Consider the following 17,517-nt stretch of genomic DNA (forward strand, 5'->3'; position numbering starts at 1 on the left):
GGCCTGGGAAATTGTTCTGGGCCCGCAGTGTTCAGGTGCTCGCGAACAGCGGCGGACGCTTTTAGCCGACTTGCTGACCTTTTTTGGCTTTGCTCGGCCTCTCTGGTTGACACACACGCTGACACATACGCCCAAAAACACACATAGAGTGTTTGACCCCAGTGTTAGCAGTAAGACTGAGGCGGATGTCCCTCTGTTGACTCTGAGTGATGTAAGCTCGAGATGAGCCCTGCAGATTAAGAGTGAAGGCAAACAAAGGGCCCTGCCAAGATGAGCCACAGTGTATACAGATTAATACAACAATACAGCCACACGAGCGCTGCCGTAAACCATTTGCATAACTCCTTTTAATGTGTTTCGGAAAATTTCCTCGCTTTGCTTTGAGGATATACCCCCACATGGAAACTTATACTTAGGTGGTCCATTCCAGCCGACATCAGTTGTTTACCTAGCCCGAGAGGGGAAGCAGAGAAAGAACGATGTGTTGTCTTTGACAGCCATCAGACACACACACACACACACTCAAATTTATACACATGCACTGTTCGGTACATGAACACAAAGTAGCACATTTCACATGCACATACTTTTTTATTTTGAAAATCTTCAATTTGATCTCTGTCAAGAAAGACACCACAAGTGAACTGTTACGCTTTATGTGAGCGGCTCTTAACTTGGAGGGCAGGACCCCTGAGGACACATGGCTAGTAAAGATACTAAGATTTATGTTATTAAGATTTATTCATAAAGCAAAATTGCTTCTTAAATATAAGATGACCAGCGTTCTGAGAGACGAAGCAAACACGTCGGCCAAATCCAAACTATGACGAAGCCATTGTTCTTGTTGGGTTCGCTGTCATTGACCCTCAAATGTATGGGTTGTTGTTCAGTAATTACCACTTTTAAATTATCCAGTTCGTGAATGGTACAGAGCCTGCATGACAGCAGTAGCATCAAGTGCATCATTGTTTGCAGCTCATGTGGTCATGTCTGTGTCTGTGTAGAGCTCCGGTGCCAATAAACCAACCTGAACACAACTTATGTCGTAACGGTGAGACGACGCTTTGAACCTCGATAAAATTCCAAAGGGTGGAATGAAAAAAGCTTAACAACAAATAGTTTATTTCATTAAATTTAGTGTTGGTGCCAACAATTAGATCCAATCATGGAGTTGTGTTACGTTCTGGTAGATAACTGTCTGGACCCCAGAAAGCATTGGGATTCTGCACAATGAAGATCTATCGGACTTCATTACCCTCTTTCTCTATAAATAATTTCATAAATAAGTAGATATTAAACCAGAGGAATATTTGGGTGCTTGTCCGTCTTGATTAAAATGTCTGATTTGGAGAGAATGACCAGCCGCTGTAGGGTTCTCAGTCCGATACACCCGTCCATCCACCCCAGCTCCTCCCTCTCATCCAAATATGAAGAGAACGGTCCATCTTTTATATACAGTCCATTAAATCTCTCTGTTCATCTCTCAATGAGCTGCTGTCATTCTGCAACACATGATGCACTGATACAGGTTATTTGTATCAGAAATCCTTTTTTTTTTTTTTTAAATCAGTGTTTCCAGATGGAAAATGAGATCTGCTGAAATAATGATATTCAGAATCTGACTGGATCTCTCTTAAACAGACACATGTACACAGCTGGTGTTTTCAGAATCGTTTTCTCTTTTACGTTTCGCTTTCTCCCTTTTTATTTCTTTTTTTTTTTTATTATTTTACCACCGCCCCTCACCCCCGTCAGTCTTACCTGTCGCCCCACCACACTCAGTGCTTCTCTCAGCCCTCTGTGGGGGTTTAGCATGTGTTAACATGACAGATTGAGCCCCAGTGGGAACCTTAATTGCATCATTTCATGGATGCGAATCAGTGCTGTGGTCCGGGAGAGTAAACAAGCTCTGAATCCAGGAGCTAGAAAGAGAGGAAGGAGAGGGAAGGGGAGTGGAGGAGTGATGGAATGAAGAAACGTTGGAGGAGGGCGAGGACGAGAGGTAGGTGTTCAGATGGCGAGGAGTGGGACGTAGGCAAAGACAGCAGAAGAAGACTGGTGGCAAAACAAATCAAACCAAAATGAACGGCGTTCATAAACCCAAACCTCCTCCAAGGTGGTCAGGACGCTGGGCTTGTTTTGATTAATGGAGAGCAAAGTGAGGGAGGAGGAAAGGCAGCCACAGCCAGGATGGAAAGCGTGTCTTCATTAGTAAGTGATCAGCGACAAGGAATGTGAGATGTCAGCTGCCTCTGTCGTGAGTTTCAGCAGTAGTACTCACCGAGTCGGCCCAGAGTAAACATATGAGATCACCACGGAGTTAGGGGTGTGACAAAACCACACGCACAACTGGGGAACACAGATTCAAGCATGCACACACAGAAAATAATGCAGTAACAAACACTGAAACAACCATCCCAGATGTTTACACTGTCCAGATGCATATGTCAGTACGCTGCGACCTGGAGGGGCCACAGCTGAAATTCACAAGAGACCCGTCTCGGTGTGGGCAAAGATTAATCAAAAGTCAGCTGAGGAATCCTTCCCCTGACGAGACATCATGTCTTTGTATGTTAACACATGACATCAAACTCAGCTAAATGTATAACACACTGTACATTTAACAGGGGTTTCCATGACTTTGTGGTGCTGTGGTCAAGTGGTTGAGTACGGTTAGATGTCAGTGGAAACACTTATTCATGCTGCAGGGAACACTAGAAGGGGCATGGTGAAGCATCGTGTCGTGTGTGTGGGCACGGGTGGTATCTGAAAAATGAAATCATCTGAGCCGTGGTGTCAAACGATGGACTCTAATGTGGCTTCGATAAGGGAGGAAAATGTGATTTAAAAAAAAAAAAACGGACTTTTGTTTGCGTCAGTAAGTAAATAAACCCCATCGACCACGGTGGTCTCTTTAAAACAATCTAGCAGCTTTATACGAAGGTGCCAGTCAAACATATTTATATTACATTCATAAAAACCTTGAATGAGGAATGGGGGCTTTAAATATTTCCCGGCGACTTCTGGCTTTTCAAGTGACTCGCTAGAATTATGAGGGTTTTTCCACTGCGCTGGCAGAGTATGTTTTACCTCCACACGCAGTTTGCGCCATAAACTTTACGTCCATGCTCAGCTCAGTATTCATTTACTGCACACGTTTAGTGAATTCTGCTGGTTACAGCCACTGCAGAAATAGATAATATTATATCTGCTGCTGGATGCCACTAAATCTAGTCTTTTAAATAATACAACTATCCCAGTGTCTTAGTCAAACCAACTTAAAACATGTTAACATTTAAAAAATGCCAACAATAACAACACTGGAAAGCTCAAAAATTACGTATTAAGGTATGGACAAACCAAACCAACTAAAATCTGTTTTGAGTTTCCTCACGTCGTCTGTGTCTGGGCCCAAAAAGTTGTATTTGAACACATCACAAAGACTACAGCCGACGGTCAACTGGCACATACGCTCTGTTTGTACAACTCTTCACACCAGTAGGTGGCGGTAGTCTGCATACGCCATTTGGTGCTGGGAGGCTAGGAAGAGCTACAAGGGGTGTCCTTCACAAGACAAGCGGTTACAGAAGATGAATGAATGAACTTTCAGTTTTTCTTCTTGAACACTGGTTTGCTGGTCAGCCAATCAGAAACTGGCAACGGCGTCACATCACAGCAACGGGGGGCCACTAATGAACCTAGATCACAATCCCAGGTTACAGACTGGGCTGTTGTTCACACATACACATGGGCCTTGACTGAAATGGCAGCGGGAAAACTGATGGCATCACATTAAAAAAGGAATAACTTGGAAGTATGTCCAAAAACAGAGGAAAAACAAGACACGAGGACAACTGAGCCATCATGCAAGAAGCTTCTTCAGTTCTAAAAGACTGGTGGGGAGTTGGAGTTTAGATAGGAACATCTGTGGGTGATGCTCATCAGAAGCTCACATGACTGGTGTCCGAGGCTTCCCCGGAAACAAGGGCAACTGGACTTGGAGATTTTTTTTGAAGACATTTCATCCAAGCAGCTTCTTCAGTTCTAAAAGGACAGAAAAGAAAGGGCTCACCCCGTTCACACCTTGAAAAGGACCGGTCAACGTGGAGCCGTTAGAGTACCATTCTCTGGATCAGACTGCTTCCTTCGACTACAGGTAAGTATCTGGTTGTCAACAGACACAGATGTTCCTATTTAAACCCACCAGTCTTTTAGAAATGAAGAAGCTACTTGGGTTATTTATCTTAAAGAAAACTCTACAAGTCCAGCTGCCTTTATTTCAGCTTTAAAAAATGTACCTTTTTTTTTGGAACGTACTGTGACCTGAGTGGCTGTGAACCTTCACAGACATATTGGACGTAAAGTGCGTTAGATGCTCTATATCTACAACACTACAACATATTACGACACAGAATACAAAGGGATTTTCAAAGGATATATAAAATCTATCAGTGGAACTATACAGCGAACTACACAGGGTAACTGTAAGGACAAAACCTGCCTATGCAGTGAACGAATACTGCATCACCTGGGGTCCACCTAGTAGTAGCATTTGTTGTGGGACAGTAGATGTGTACAGAGAGAGGTGTCAATTCTGAAGGTGATGCTCTGCCAACTCATAGACAAAACAGATTAATGCACCCTGGTCCACCGAACGGGTAGATCGATAGATACAGAGCACTTTAATCAATCAATCTCACCAATGACTAACCTCAGATCTACTCCTCGTACAACACAGAAACACAAGTCTTTGCACTTTATAATGAATATAATGAATTGTCCACCCTGTTCAAGAAAAGAAAAAAAAAAACATGTCTCTTTTTAATCACCGGGCTATTGTTTTCCTCCTCTGCAGGCCTCCTCCTGTTACCCTATAAGTATTGCTTGTGCTGACTCTTTCAGTCATGTATACAGTATTATAGCATGCACTTCCAGCCATCTCAGTCCTACAAATATTTGGTATACAGGCTCCTCATGTTTATTCAAAGTACTGGGTTACACTGTTTGGGATAGATAGCCAGACAAGGGCCCTTGGGGAAGGAAAAAGAAAACTATTCCCAATGAAAAGTAATGATTCATGCCACAGATAGTGTATAAACTAAAATATATGCTGGACCTCGCAGCACTATTGGACAGTTCCACTTCATGCAATTTTGATTGGATCTGAACATTGCATAGACAAGTTAGTATCGCATTACTCTAAATATGGCAGCGTGTGCACTTCTGTGTGTGTGTGTGTGTGTGCGAGTGAGACCAGAGTGAGGTGGGTGGTCTCCGCTCACTTATCATTATACAACACAAAAGCCTCATCGGTATTTTGAGAAGGAAATTAATATTGCCATCAGCGGCGGCTCTTGCGTGTGTGCCTCCACGCAGGGAACTTGTCTGCGCACTTCCGAAAAAACAGAGTGGAGAATTTCCACTTCAGACGAGGAATTTCCAGCGCCGGGCCTTGAGCGATGGCGTGACGCCGCTGCATGACGACACAGCAGCCATCACCGGGCTCGCTGCTCGCTGTCAACCCTGCAGGTAGCTTTTCCATTTAAAGCAGGGATGGAGGGGTGAAGTGGGTTTATGGCCACACTGGCTGTGGTTTGAGAAAAAGTATGATCTTTTTTTTTTACACTCTTTTTGCCTGGCTGGAGGAAAAAAACATGAATGGAAGTGTTGCAGCTGACTTCTTTTACATTTAATTACCACCCCACAATGACAGATTGTGTCTTAAGAAAGACCTGGAATAGTTTGCACAGTATGAGAGTAGCCTACAGAGAGAGACTGTAACTTTTTAGAGCAGGTAACATGAGCATGTAAAAATTTTAAATGTGTCTAAAAGTTAACATAAAGGTCAGTATACTGAATATGTGAAACAATGGTTCCCAACCTCCGGTCTGGGATCCCTAAGGGGTACGCCAAAGATTAGAAGCGCGGGCGTGATGAGTTCTCTGCTCTGAAGTTGTGAAGATTAAATATGCTATGTGCTATATTAAATAAAATCAATATGACACACTTACTGGATTATCAAAGGTATATACAGTACAAATACTAGTAGCTACGTCGTAACTTACGCACGTAGCCTATGCCGGTGCAAGCCATTTATACCTGTGCGCTCGTCAGTCTGGCTCGCTCTGTCGGCGCTGTGTCTTTTTTGCCAGTTGGGTTCAGTTTTGTTTCTACTTCCTGCTACATTTTCAACAATGGCGACCGAAACTTTCGCAGAAATTTCACCCAAGTTGAGTCATACAAATGTTTGTATCTCCGAACCTCCTCAGTTAACCTTTCCTCGATGCATTCCATCTTTATTGATCCAAAACAATCATTTCGAAAATTGCGGAGATGCAGAAGCAGCCGGAAATACTAAAGAGGAAACACGCTACTACCAAGCGGACCAATCACAGCTCTTGCGGTCTGCGTCAACACGGCACTTAGTTACATTTCTGGGCGCTATGGCCTGTGCAGGCTTTGCGTATGGTCTGCACTGTCTACGTAGCTTCTGCATCAACTTAACGCAGAAGTCTAACCTGCCTGTTAGAAGGCCACATCTCTGTTACACTGCTCTCCATCTGTTTTGTCAGACCAACTAGCAGCTAGCATCCTAATCTCATGAACAAAACAAATTTAAATGTAAAAAGAAAGTAAGGCTGAGTTACCTTCACTTTAATTTTAGTAAAGGACTGGACCACACTTGGTCTGAACGTGTCATTTGTGACGAGAAATTTGTCAGATTAGCATTAAAACGCTGTGCAATGGAGGCTTTTGTGGTCAAGCTGAAGGATACATGTGAGTTTTTTCTGTGTGTAAGCTGCAAGGTAAATATGAAACATTTTAATTGAGGTTTTCTTTCAGGTAAATGATTTATACTGTAATTAGTACCAACTTACAAAAAGATACGGCACATCCAAAAACTGAAAGGAGACATGTGTTTCAGACATGCTATAAATTTTAATAGACATATTGATATTTCTGAAGAGAAACAAAGTTATCCCTAGTTTTATTTACAATACAGGAATACAAAAAAAAAAATGTCACATACAGTACAATGGTAAAAACAACATAGAGAACTTAAATAATTATTTTATTTGTGTAACTACTTAAATAATGAAAATGGTTATTCTATTCACACCACGCCGTCTCAGCAGCTACAATGCAACTTTCACATTAAGTGCTAAAAACAATTATAATTTTCCATTTTACAGCATGAATTCCATTTTGATATATGAAGACCGGGCAGAGTTGATTTATTTCAGCAAACACGAGCGGGTAATGAACAGTGTATACGTCATTTACGGAAAATGAACTTCAATTGACCACGATTCTGAAACACGTCAAAGTAAAAGTAGAGGAGGAAGCAAAATTATATCTGTTTGTCTCCAAACACAACAACTGGTGGTTCTGACTCATTTAATGGAATTAAAAATGGCACACGATCAAATGTAGAGCACTTAATAAGATTAGTTATTGGCTTCAAAGAATATGTGCATGCATGTACTGTAAATAGTCTGAAATCTGAACAGACACACACACACTGATGTGGCTCCAGACAATCCCAGTCTGTGTTGTTTTCTGACTGTGTTTAAGAGTCATTAAAGTTTTCAATCGACATTTTCTTCCTCGGGTTAATCTCCTCTCCGCAGATAACATCTGTCTCTGAGTGTTTTAGCTGCTTCCACAGTGACTTGGAGGCCCAACGCCATCTTAGATCACCTCTCAACAGAGACACATCTCAGACAGTCGTAATATAACCGTACGTCAGGGGAAAGCATTACATGGACTACTGCTCCGAGTTACTCTATGCAGGCACAGACATGCTTTTACACTGGGAAAAAACAAAAACAAAAACATAAAAAAACAAGTAAAACAAAATGTCCTCACGTGTCGCTCATAAAAGCTGCATATGTATAAGTACAACATGAAATGACGAGCTTAGTGTGAAACTGCTTTCTATAAACACCATATTCTCCCATATATTATTACGCTTAAAAAAATAAACCCTCCTCTATGATATCAATAGTAATGCTATAGTTTTTTTTTTATTTTTTATTTTTTTTTTGCAATGCTAAGTAGTACTTAGGTAAGCTCTATTGGAAATATACATCACCATGCTACTGTATCTCTTCCCTTTTATAGTCGTGAATTTGGGTTTCACACACCTGCACCTGTAGTGTGAAAGTGAAACTACTCTCACTGCACATTAAATGAATGCCTAACTTCATTTTGAATAATAAAGTCCATGAAACAAAACATGAATACAGTGCACGGGAGCCAACGACTCCATTCAGATTGCATGAAACTGGCTTTGACAAAGTACGACGTTCTCACTCTTGTCGTTCCTACTTGTGTGTATTTAACAGTCCTCTGATGTGGATCCATTCTGTACACTGGTAGCAGGTCAGTGTTGCGAAACAAAAGTACACAAACTGCATACTGCTTTAGCTTTTTTTTTTTTACGACAATGTGCCCACCAACTAAATACAACATCGCAAGTGAGACAACTTTCTGGAGTCGGTGCCTTTAGAACAGAAAAACCCAGAGCACTGTGAACTCTTTGTGACCCATGACTCGTGTTGCTTTAAAAAGTCTGTGTATGCCGACATTTACTTTGCTGAGTACTGAATGGACCGTGAGCACAGAATCCTTAATGAACTCCTGAATAATCAACTGTCTCCACTGAAATGCCGCAAAGTCCGTTTTTAGGGTCTTAAGTAAGGCAACAGATAGCCCCCCTGAAAAAGATCCAAAGTCGTGGGTTAAAAAAAAAATGTCCGTTCCTGTGGAGTTCCTGTTCCTGCGCAGCCAGCTGTGTGCAGGCGTGTTCAGAACAAGAGCGCAAAAAGTTTTAGTGGAACTTCCATAGCTTGGTCGTGCTTGTCAATCAACTCACTGCTGTCTGCAGGTCTCTTTGAACTGTGAACACGGCTTGGATGCCAGGCCTGGTGCTCAAGAGCAAGTAGCTTATAGGTGAAAACAGGAAGAGCCTGGTATGGTGATGTGGATCGGAAGCAGTCAGACGGGGATCCTGTGTGTATTTGTGTGTGTGTGTGTGTGTGTGTGTGTGTGTGAGACAGAGATTAAGAGGCCATATTAAAGACACCTTGTTAAGAGTCTGCTGGTGGTGATAGGTAGATTTGTGTCAACTTGAGGATGGTGGTGGGGTACAGCCCCCATCTGCGCACCCCTATACGATGTAGCTGGTCAGGTCTAGGAAGTACGAGGTCATGTCAATGATGTGGTCCAGAATCCCATCTTTTTCCTGGTCGTTGGGCATACCACGCTCACTCTTCTCGCACTGGGCGCCGGAGTAGCCGCTCTTACACAGGCACTTATTAGGCTCCATGCAAACTCCTCCATTGCGGCAGGCTGGTTCACATTTAGCTACGGTCATAGGAAGGGAAGACACAACAACAGAGCGATCAAACATACAGTAAAAAAAAAAAAAAAAAAAAGCTGGCAAACTGTTTCATTATGAATCAGAAACATCAAATGGGTTTTTAATGGTTTATAAGAAAAATTGCGGCAGGCCTACTTGCACATTGTGCATTTCTAAACCTAATTTAGACATCTGGAGAGAAGCAACACACGGATGTTGCTCCAGATGATAACTACTCTGTCAGCAGCAGATGTGGACTTACCAACTCTGCAGAAGGGACCTTCCCAACCAGGGCTGCAGCAGCACTTGCCGATAGGAGTGCAGTGTCCGTTCTTACAGTGTCTGGAACAAGCTGTCATCAGCAGCTCTGGTGGCTCCACCTGACGCTGGCACTCCTTCGGGGCATGAGGCCTGCAACAGTTGTTAAAAAAAAAAAAAAAAAAGAAGTAGGAAAGTCAGCATGTGGAAGAGAGAAGCATTGCTTGGCATGGTGAGGCATTCATTTGATATTATCACTCGTATTTCTGTCAGTAAAGTCACACCGATGACAACTGAAGCTTTTTAGATTTTATAATTCTAATATTTGTTTCGTTGTCAAGGCATCTAATATCTAAACAGAGCAAACAATGCAAAAAAATGAAAACCAGTGACTCCCCAGGGTCCCTAGGTTAAATAATATCCTCTTTTTGTTTTTTTAAATCAGGTTACATGCTGAGCTTATGTCCAATACAAGTGCCTGATGTAATTATGGATGCAATTGGTATTGATTTGTCTAAGTAAAGCAAAGTGTGAGGTAAAAGTAAGGGGTTTTTCATACTGTTTATCACTCTCCGGATGATTGTGCACCATGAGGCATGCTGTTTAAATCGTGTCTACCAATCAACGCTGCATTAGGTCAGCTGTTGTCTCAAATGAGGAAACTGGTACTATATACAAAACTGAGACGAGTTCTCAAGTGTCCACAGGTTGTTTGATTGGACAAGTAATGGATGGTTTCCTTCTTGATATTGTGGCTTTTAGGAACACTGTGTTATATAAGTTTGTTTGTGTCTCACACACATCAGTTCTCATTTGCCATTTCACCACAGTTTCCACAAAGTTTTGTGCAAAATCCCCCTGTAACCTTTTAAAAATGTTGTGTTAAACAAAAAGCAGAGACTATACAAATAAAAAAAAAAAAAAAAAAAAAACACTGATCCAACTCTGACTGGCTGGGTTGTACTGTAATACTATACTGTGATTTTTGACAGCGCCGTAGAAACGCACTTCATTTTGATGTATTGTGGTAGCAGAAGCCATTTGTTTATGTTTTTTTTGTACAGTACAACAAATAAGGCCAACAAATCTGCCATGATCTCAGATCATTGTGAGGGATTTCACCTTTTGCTGATATGTAACCAAAGTAGGACAGCACCTTTAAAGTCACGCACAATAAGATGCAGATGTTAAGCCTCTCTGGTGGTGTGTGTGGTCTTTTCCTTTTCCAGTGATTTGCCATTAATGTGTTGGTGTTCTTTTGTCTAATCTACTGTCTAAGATGGACGTAAACTGTACCGTGTCAAGTGTGTTTTTATTGCTCCGACTCTCCCTGCATTCTCTTGCGCTCACTTGAAGTACCAATCAACACATAGGGCTCCCACAGATATAAACATGAACTGGAAAATGCACACAGACACAAACACAAACATCTCCACACCATATGTGTCAAGATTGAACACCAACGAGACATATTGTGATCATTCCACATGAAGACAAACATCCAGACACGCACATCAGCAAATGGGCTGAAACTGAATTATTTCATATCACGCTCAACAAATCTGGAAATAATACAGTTTGTGTGTAATCAAGTTCGAATGTGAAGCGTCTGTTAGTGCCTGTTACTCACTGGCCCACACACACTTGTCAGTATGTGCGTTTGAGAGAGAAAGACGGGAAGAAGTATGGATGTGTAAACATTTCTGTTGTACCGAGGTAAAAAAAACACTGGACGTAGTGGGACACTCAGAACATGTGCACACATACGGACACACAGGCAGGGTAACTGGACTCCTGGGCCGATGCTGTGGGCAACATGCAATGCTTAGTCCATGGGACGAACAGGCCTCATCAATCAGATGGTCAATCAGCAACGGAAACCAGAACTAGATTAGAGTTTAGGTCCCACAACCAGCATTTTCTACACTGACGCTGAAACCAACATTGTTTACATATTGTATTACATCCATCTGAGTAGCTGATTTGACCGTGAACTCACTCTTAGATTTACTCCAGGGGAAATTTCGATCAAGTTTCACTCCATTTGTTTTTTATTTTTTAAGCTGACTGTTCATCTTTCACCAAAAATCAGTCAGTTAGTGGACATCTAACTGTATTTTGGAGGATCCTAATAGTAATTACTTCCTGGTTTGAAAAAAAATGTTCTGACAGATGCACTGATCGATGGCAGTGACAATACTGTGGTTGTGTGTGTGGCAAAGTTGCTTTTTAGAGGATGGAGGGTAGGGAGGGGTTGATTCCCATGCTCCCATCAGCACCCAACTCCAGACTCCATCCCTGCTGGCTTTTGTTGTTGCAGGCTGCATGTAGTTAAAAAAGAGCAAAGGAGGGAAGAAAATAGAAAGAGAAGGAGAGAGAGAAAGAGTAAGAGTCCCTGGAGAATTGGGGGGTCTGTAGCTAACACTGTTAATAGCAGGCAGGGGTCAGCAGCGCTACTAAACAGTCTGTACGACTGCCAGGGTGGCTGTGAAAACAGCACCTGCTGGTAGCGCCACTTGACAAAGGCAGCTGGGTCAACAGCCACTGTGGGAATTTATCAACTTTGGGAGGGGTGGTGTACGTGTGAGAGCGAGGGAGTGGGAGAAGGCTACCGTGCTCACATACGAGTACGATTCATGGATGGGCAGAGGGAGATGATTAGAATGACTTCAGTCAGATAGTTACATAAAGCACAGATGATGTCGTAATTAAACAAAGATAAAGTGGAAAGCTAGCTTTGTTTGAGAATTAAAAGACTGATGCAGTGGTAAAAAGCCCTCCCGTTCCTTACACGAGCCAAACGTTAACATATATACACACATAGGAGTGTGGATGCTCTGCCTCAAATTCATCCCTGATCTCTTTTGACAATTATGTTTGTCAGTGTGTATGCATGTTTTAGCTTGTTAGCTTGCAGGGCCCGTTTGATTGACACGAGGTATATGTGAGAAAAGGGCTGTGGAGTGGTGTACATTGTGCACCCTGACAATGGCTTAATCAAACGGCCCAGTGTGGTCTCTTTTGCTGTTTTGTCATCCGACTCCATTGTTTAGGGGCTCCTTTTGTAGCTTCATTCCTTGTTTTAATTGTGCAAGAAATTTACTGTGTATTGTAGGAGCCAGGCCTATTCAGTGGGACTGGCAAGCAGCTTTGTCAAGGGGAGGACCACAGCAGAGATGTAGGAAGATTTAGGAGGGATAGGAAAATAAAGAAAAGCCTTTTTTCCTCCAACATGCTGGGAGCTAGCGCACCACACGCTCACACAGGATCACAGATGTGCATGCGCGCATGTACCCACCACCCACACGGTTTATATATCTATACATATAACACACAGAGAAGCACACATACAGATACATATATCCACAAATGAGAAGCCACGGCGTCCTTGGTGTGATTTGTGACTCCCGTTGCTAATGCAGTTCATAAAGGAGGTCCCAGGACCCTATTTGAAGTTCCCTGCGTCTTTTTAAGGTCTCTGCTCACTGTAATTCAATCAGTCCAGCATGCAGCTGACAAAACCTGAACATGTAAAAAGAAAAACTTCATAATAGTGCTTTCCCTTTTCTCCAAGCAGGGGGCTGCCACGAACAGCCAGACTGCATTTTACAGGAGGAGGTCTGGCTCTATATGTTAATTAAACTTTTGCCAAGGACCAACTGTGAGAGCAAGGCAGATTTTATCCAACAAGGCTGGAGGGCAACATGGGCATTTTGAATTGTGACATGATAACCATGTAACTTTATCGAGACTGAAATTAATTCCTGCATTGTGCTGAATTATGATATATATTTTAGTATGTCAGTACAAAAAGAAATCCCTAAAAACACTTAGTTTGGGATGAGAGTAGCCAAACCTGGCCATGAGTACTCTAGTATATGAGCAGCTCTCATTTGGAGGGCTACAGCTTTGCTCCATATGTTAAGAACTGAGGCGAAAAGCAAAATAAGAAATAAAAGAAATTGTACGAATATGATCCCTATATATAATATATTATTAGTATATTATTATACTGATATGTGTCTTGAGTTTCTGGCTGTTACATAACACATACAGTTCCTAGTTTAAACCTTTAGGATGATAGGGTGAAGAGAACCTAAGCTCTAAGGTTGCATCTCATGGTCACCATACAGAAACTATGTAACTGGAAATATTTCTATCCCACTGCTTTACCACAAACAAGCCTCTTCTTTCCTTCTTTCTTTCTCTCAAATACACCCTCACCACACACATTCAGCATGTTTCAAAATGCATGGTGGCCCATTTATTATTGGAGGGGTACTCCAACTGACAAACAAATACCTAGAAATGAAGTCATCTGGTCGGGACATGTTTACACAAACACTGCTGAGGGATTTTATGGCTGATGTTTCCTTGTAAGCCTTTACCGCTCTCCCCTAACAGTTCCTCTTTATCCCCCTCTATGTTCCCAAACACACAGTTGATCAAAACACAGCACTAGATGCTATACCGCACCACAGAAACCACCACACTCTAAAACAAACCTCTTTCTGAACAGGCTTTCGGGCCCCTATGTCCGTCTAGCATTGAAGAGAAAAGATGGGAGGACCACCAGACTTGATAACGTGCTGAGGTCAGACACGTTAGCTACCCCATTTGCTCCCCCCTGTCATCCCCTCTCCATCCTCCCTGTAACAAGATCCTAATAACAAAGCCAGAGTGTATTAGGAGTCAGGACTCCAACACCACAGGGTCCACACAGACTAAACAAGTCCAGTTGACGGTGGAAAGAATTGTTCTCTGGGAGAAATGCATCCAGCAGCCATGCCAGAAAACATAAATGCAGAGCAAGCCACCAGGGCCCCTTTGAAACATCTGGGGCATAATTAATTGTGCTAACGCCTGGGTGGCACTGTCGTCACCCACGAATAATCAGCTGCGGATATGTTTCTATTGTGATTCTGAGGGATACACATGCTCTATCCGAGTCTGCTTCTCGTACTTTATCTGCCTTTCTCAATCAAATCTGACTGGACGTTGAATATACTGACCTTACAAGAAAAGTCCCAAGTGAATAATATTTCTAAAATACATTGCCAGACATGACCCATTCACTGACTGACAAATTGGCCTAATCCTACAATATCTCACTTTTTCATCTTCCAGCAAAAGAGCTGAAAAGATAGGCAGAAGCATCGGCAGGGTTTCAGGCCTGAAACCTAATATGTGATTGGTTTGAATTACAAAGTCTGTTTATGTTTGAAGTGGTTTCTTTACTGCCAAGGTAATATATCAGACACAGCTTCTTATACATCGTGCCCTGTCTGCATATTTTCCCGTCCTGAGTGACATGTACTTGGCTTTCCACATACAGTTTATAGATCCATCATTATCAGAATTATTTCTAATACCGCTGTGCATATGGTAAGGATTATGACAAGCGTACACATTTGAATTATGAAGTTGCACTCACACGCATGTTCCCTCCACATTCCAGGAGTAAAATCCACTAATTAATCATTAGACTGTACAGAAACAGACTAGGTTTTACCACTCAAAATACTGTGTGCTGAATTGTTTTTGAACCTTAATAATGTGGTTTTATTATTATTTATTATTCATATGATTAAAATATTCACTGTATGTTGTGTACGCACTTGTGTATTTGTTTCTACGTTATATAAATCAAGTGTGCAAACAGGTGCACTCGTCCTTTCCTTAACCAGAAAAGACCCTATAAGCTATAAGCACTTCTTTACATTAACATTTTGACATGCTACTCACAAGTTACTGGTTAGTAATTGTTTTTGCCAAGGCAAGCGGTGTTGCGTGTTGACTTGTTTAAGGTCATGGAGAAAAATGACTGTAGGGTGCTGTAGGATCATCTAAGTCCCACCACAGAACAAAAACAGCAGGGAATTAGAGGTTTTGTGCTAGTTTGTTCCTCTGTAGTAGTAGGACGTAATGAGAGATCATTTCCTCACCAAACATACCAAACACCACAGTATACAAAAGTACTTCTTGATTGTACCTTTTGGGGTCCACCAGCTTGTAGAGTTTCCCGCTGTGTGACTGTGCCATACTTTTACTGCTTGCCAGTATGTAGACTTCACCTGCAAAAGAGGAACAAATCACATGGAAATTTATTATTTGCATTAAATGCTTTTAATGTTCCAGCCTACTTGTATGACCCAATAAATAATCTTCCCCATAAATAATTAATTTCTGCCCTCGAATATGGTGCCAAAATAAAGCTAGAGCACAAGATGAGACAAGCAGACACAAGAGGATGAAAGAAGAGGACATGAGGGGATGAAGAGAATTTGCAATGTTGAAAAGCTTCTGCAATGTTGCACTTGCCAGAGGAGTTTAAGAAAGAGTTTAATGGGACAATTGGATGCTCATGACTGAGAACCAGGCGGATAATTTAATGAGGAACAAGCCTGCAAGAAAATTCCATAAGGGGACAAATTGTAAACATGTGTCTGTGAGGCCCCTTCTTTGGGACCTAAGCCCGTTCCCCCTCCCACAATTCTTGCACCGCTTGCAAATCATGATCAAATGCAGGAATCTTTAAATACCTCGTCAAATAATAAGTCCAAGACCTGGCAATAACTGTGATCAAACATTTCTGACGGCTGTGTGAGTGATTCACATCATGTGCTTATTTTAATCAGAAACACCACAGCTGACAGTTAATAATTCTGCGAGTGATAAAAATGTCTTGTATCGTATTAATCTGTTCACCTCAGTTCACCCTGCGTATCTTACCTTACTTGTGCAGTAAGACATCTCACCAGCAATGCAAAACACTGCCTTGTAGGTGGCCTAATACAATAAGTGGGTCTTTGCTATGCTATGGAAATGGCAACAAACCCAGAAGGAAGTGTGTACGATTTCATAACCTCTTGGGAATGTGTGATAGAGGTACTGAAAGAGCAGTATGACTTTCAGTGTAGTTTTGAGTGGCACTTCCTGCTCACTAGGTGTGTAATTTCCCCATACATTCAATTGTGTGTTTATCCTTCACCCTTGTTGCAGCAAAACGTTACAATTATCCTGCTAAACTCCACACTAGAAATTTCTATACTATGATGTAAATACAGGCATCATTGACAAATATACAACAAAACGACTCTAAGTAATGATTTTTGCAGTTTAACATCCATCATGTGAAGTCAAAATGTCCTAAAATAGCGTTAAAAGTTCACACACAGCCGTCACTCATGTGTATATAGGGAGAAAGAACAAAGCGAAGAGAGAAACAAAAGAACAAAGAAAGCTAAATTGAACTTCTGAGCAGAGATGATGTGTGTGGCTTTCTTATTAATTGCCGTACTAACCAAGTTCATCCTCTCCAAAACCCAAGATGTGTCCAACAAGCACAGAGCCACAGGAGCCTGCTGAGCCCAAACACAGGGGTTTTTCCTGCCACTGTTCACCACTTGCTGATGTTGAAAATGTCGACTTCTGAAGGATCCGGAGGTTACTAAGGCAAACAAAACACACAGTGTCAAAGTCACCTTTATTGCACAGAATATTCTGCAAAAGACACGAACATTTCTTAAATGTACAAATTGCTGTGCAAATGACGGATAAAATATAATTTAAATTCAGCTGTACAGGCCAAGTTACAGTCGAGTTCTGGAAACTTCTCATAACATGGTTCATTGACCCATCTTCCTTTTCCACCCCATGTCCCACATGGTGTTATTTAAGACCTCTGCTTTTAGTTTCAAAACAAACATCATCCCGGAGCCTTCACTTAGCCACAACAATATGCCCCCAAATTGTAATGAGGCGCAGAATTAACCGACCACACATTGTTTTAACCACAGTGCCAACTCCTGATAGTTCGCCCCCCCAACACTATTTACTTCCTCTGTTTACTCAAGCGTCAGTGTTTGACATCAGCAAAGTAGGATGAATTACAA

General features: G+C 41.9%; 1 protein-coding gene across 1 annotated transcript in view; it reads right to left on the minus strand.

Moving 5' to 3' along the window:
* Positions 1 to 7,037: 7,037 nt before the first annotated feature.
* Positions 7,038 to 17,517, minus strand: part of hhip (hedgehog interacting protein) — a 30,450-nt gene continuing 19,970 nt past the window's right edge. Inside the window, exons 10-13 of the mRNA XM_084564497.1 lie at positions 16,927 to 17,072; positions 15,615 to 15,696; positions 9,627 to 9,775; positions 7,038 to 9,369 (exon numbers count right to left, since the gene is read on the minus strand). Coding sequence (XP_084420623.1) covers positions 9,173 to 9,369; positions 9,627 to 9,775; positions 15,615 to 15,696; positions 16,927 to 17,072 — 574 coding nt within the window. The 3' untranslated portion in view covers positions 7,038 to 9,172. The remainder of the gene's footprint in view (positions 9,370 to 9,626; positions 9,776 to 15,614; positions 15,697 to 16,926; positions 17,073 to 17,517) is intronic.

The sequence above is a fragment of the Chelon labrosus genome (genome assembly GCF_963514085.1).
Source record: "Chelon labrosus genome assembly, chromosome: 2".
Taxonomy (NCBI): Eukaryota; Metazoa; Chordata; class Actinopteri; order Mugiliformes; family Mugilidae; genus Chelon; species Chelon labrosus.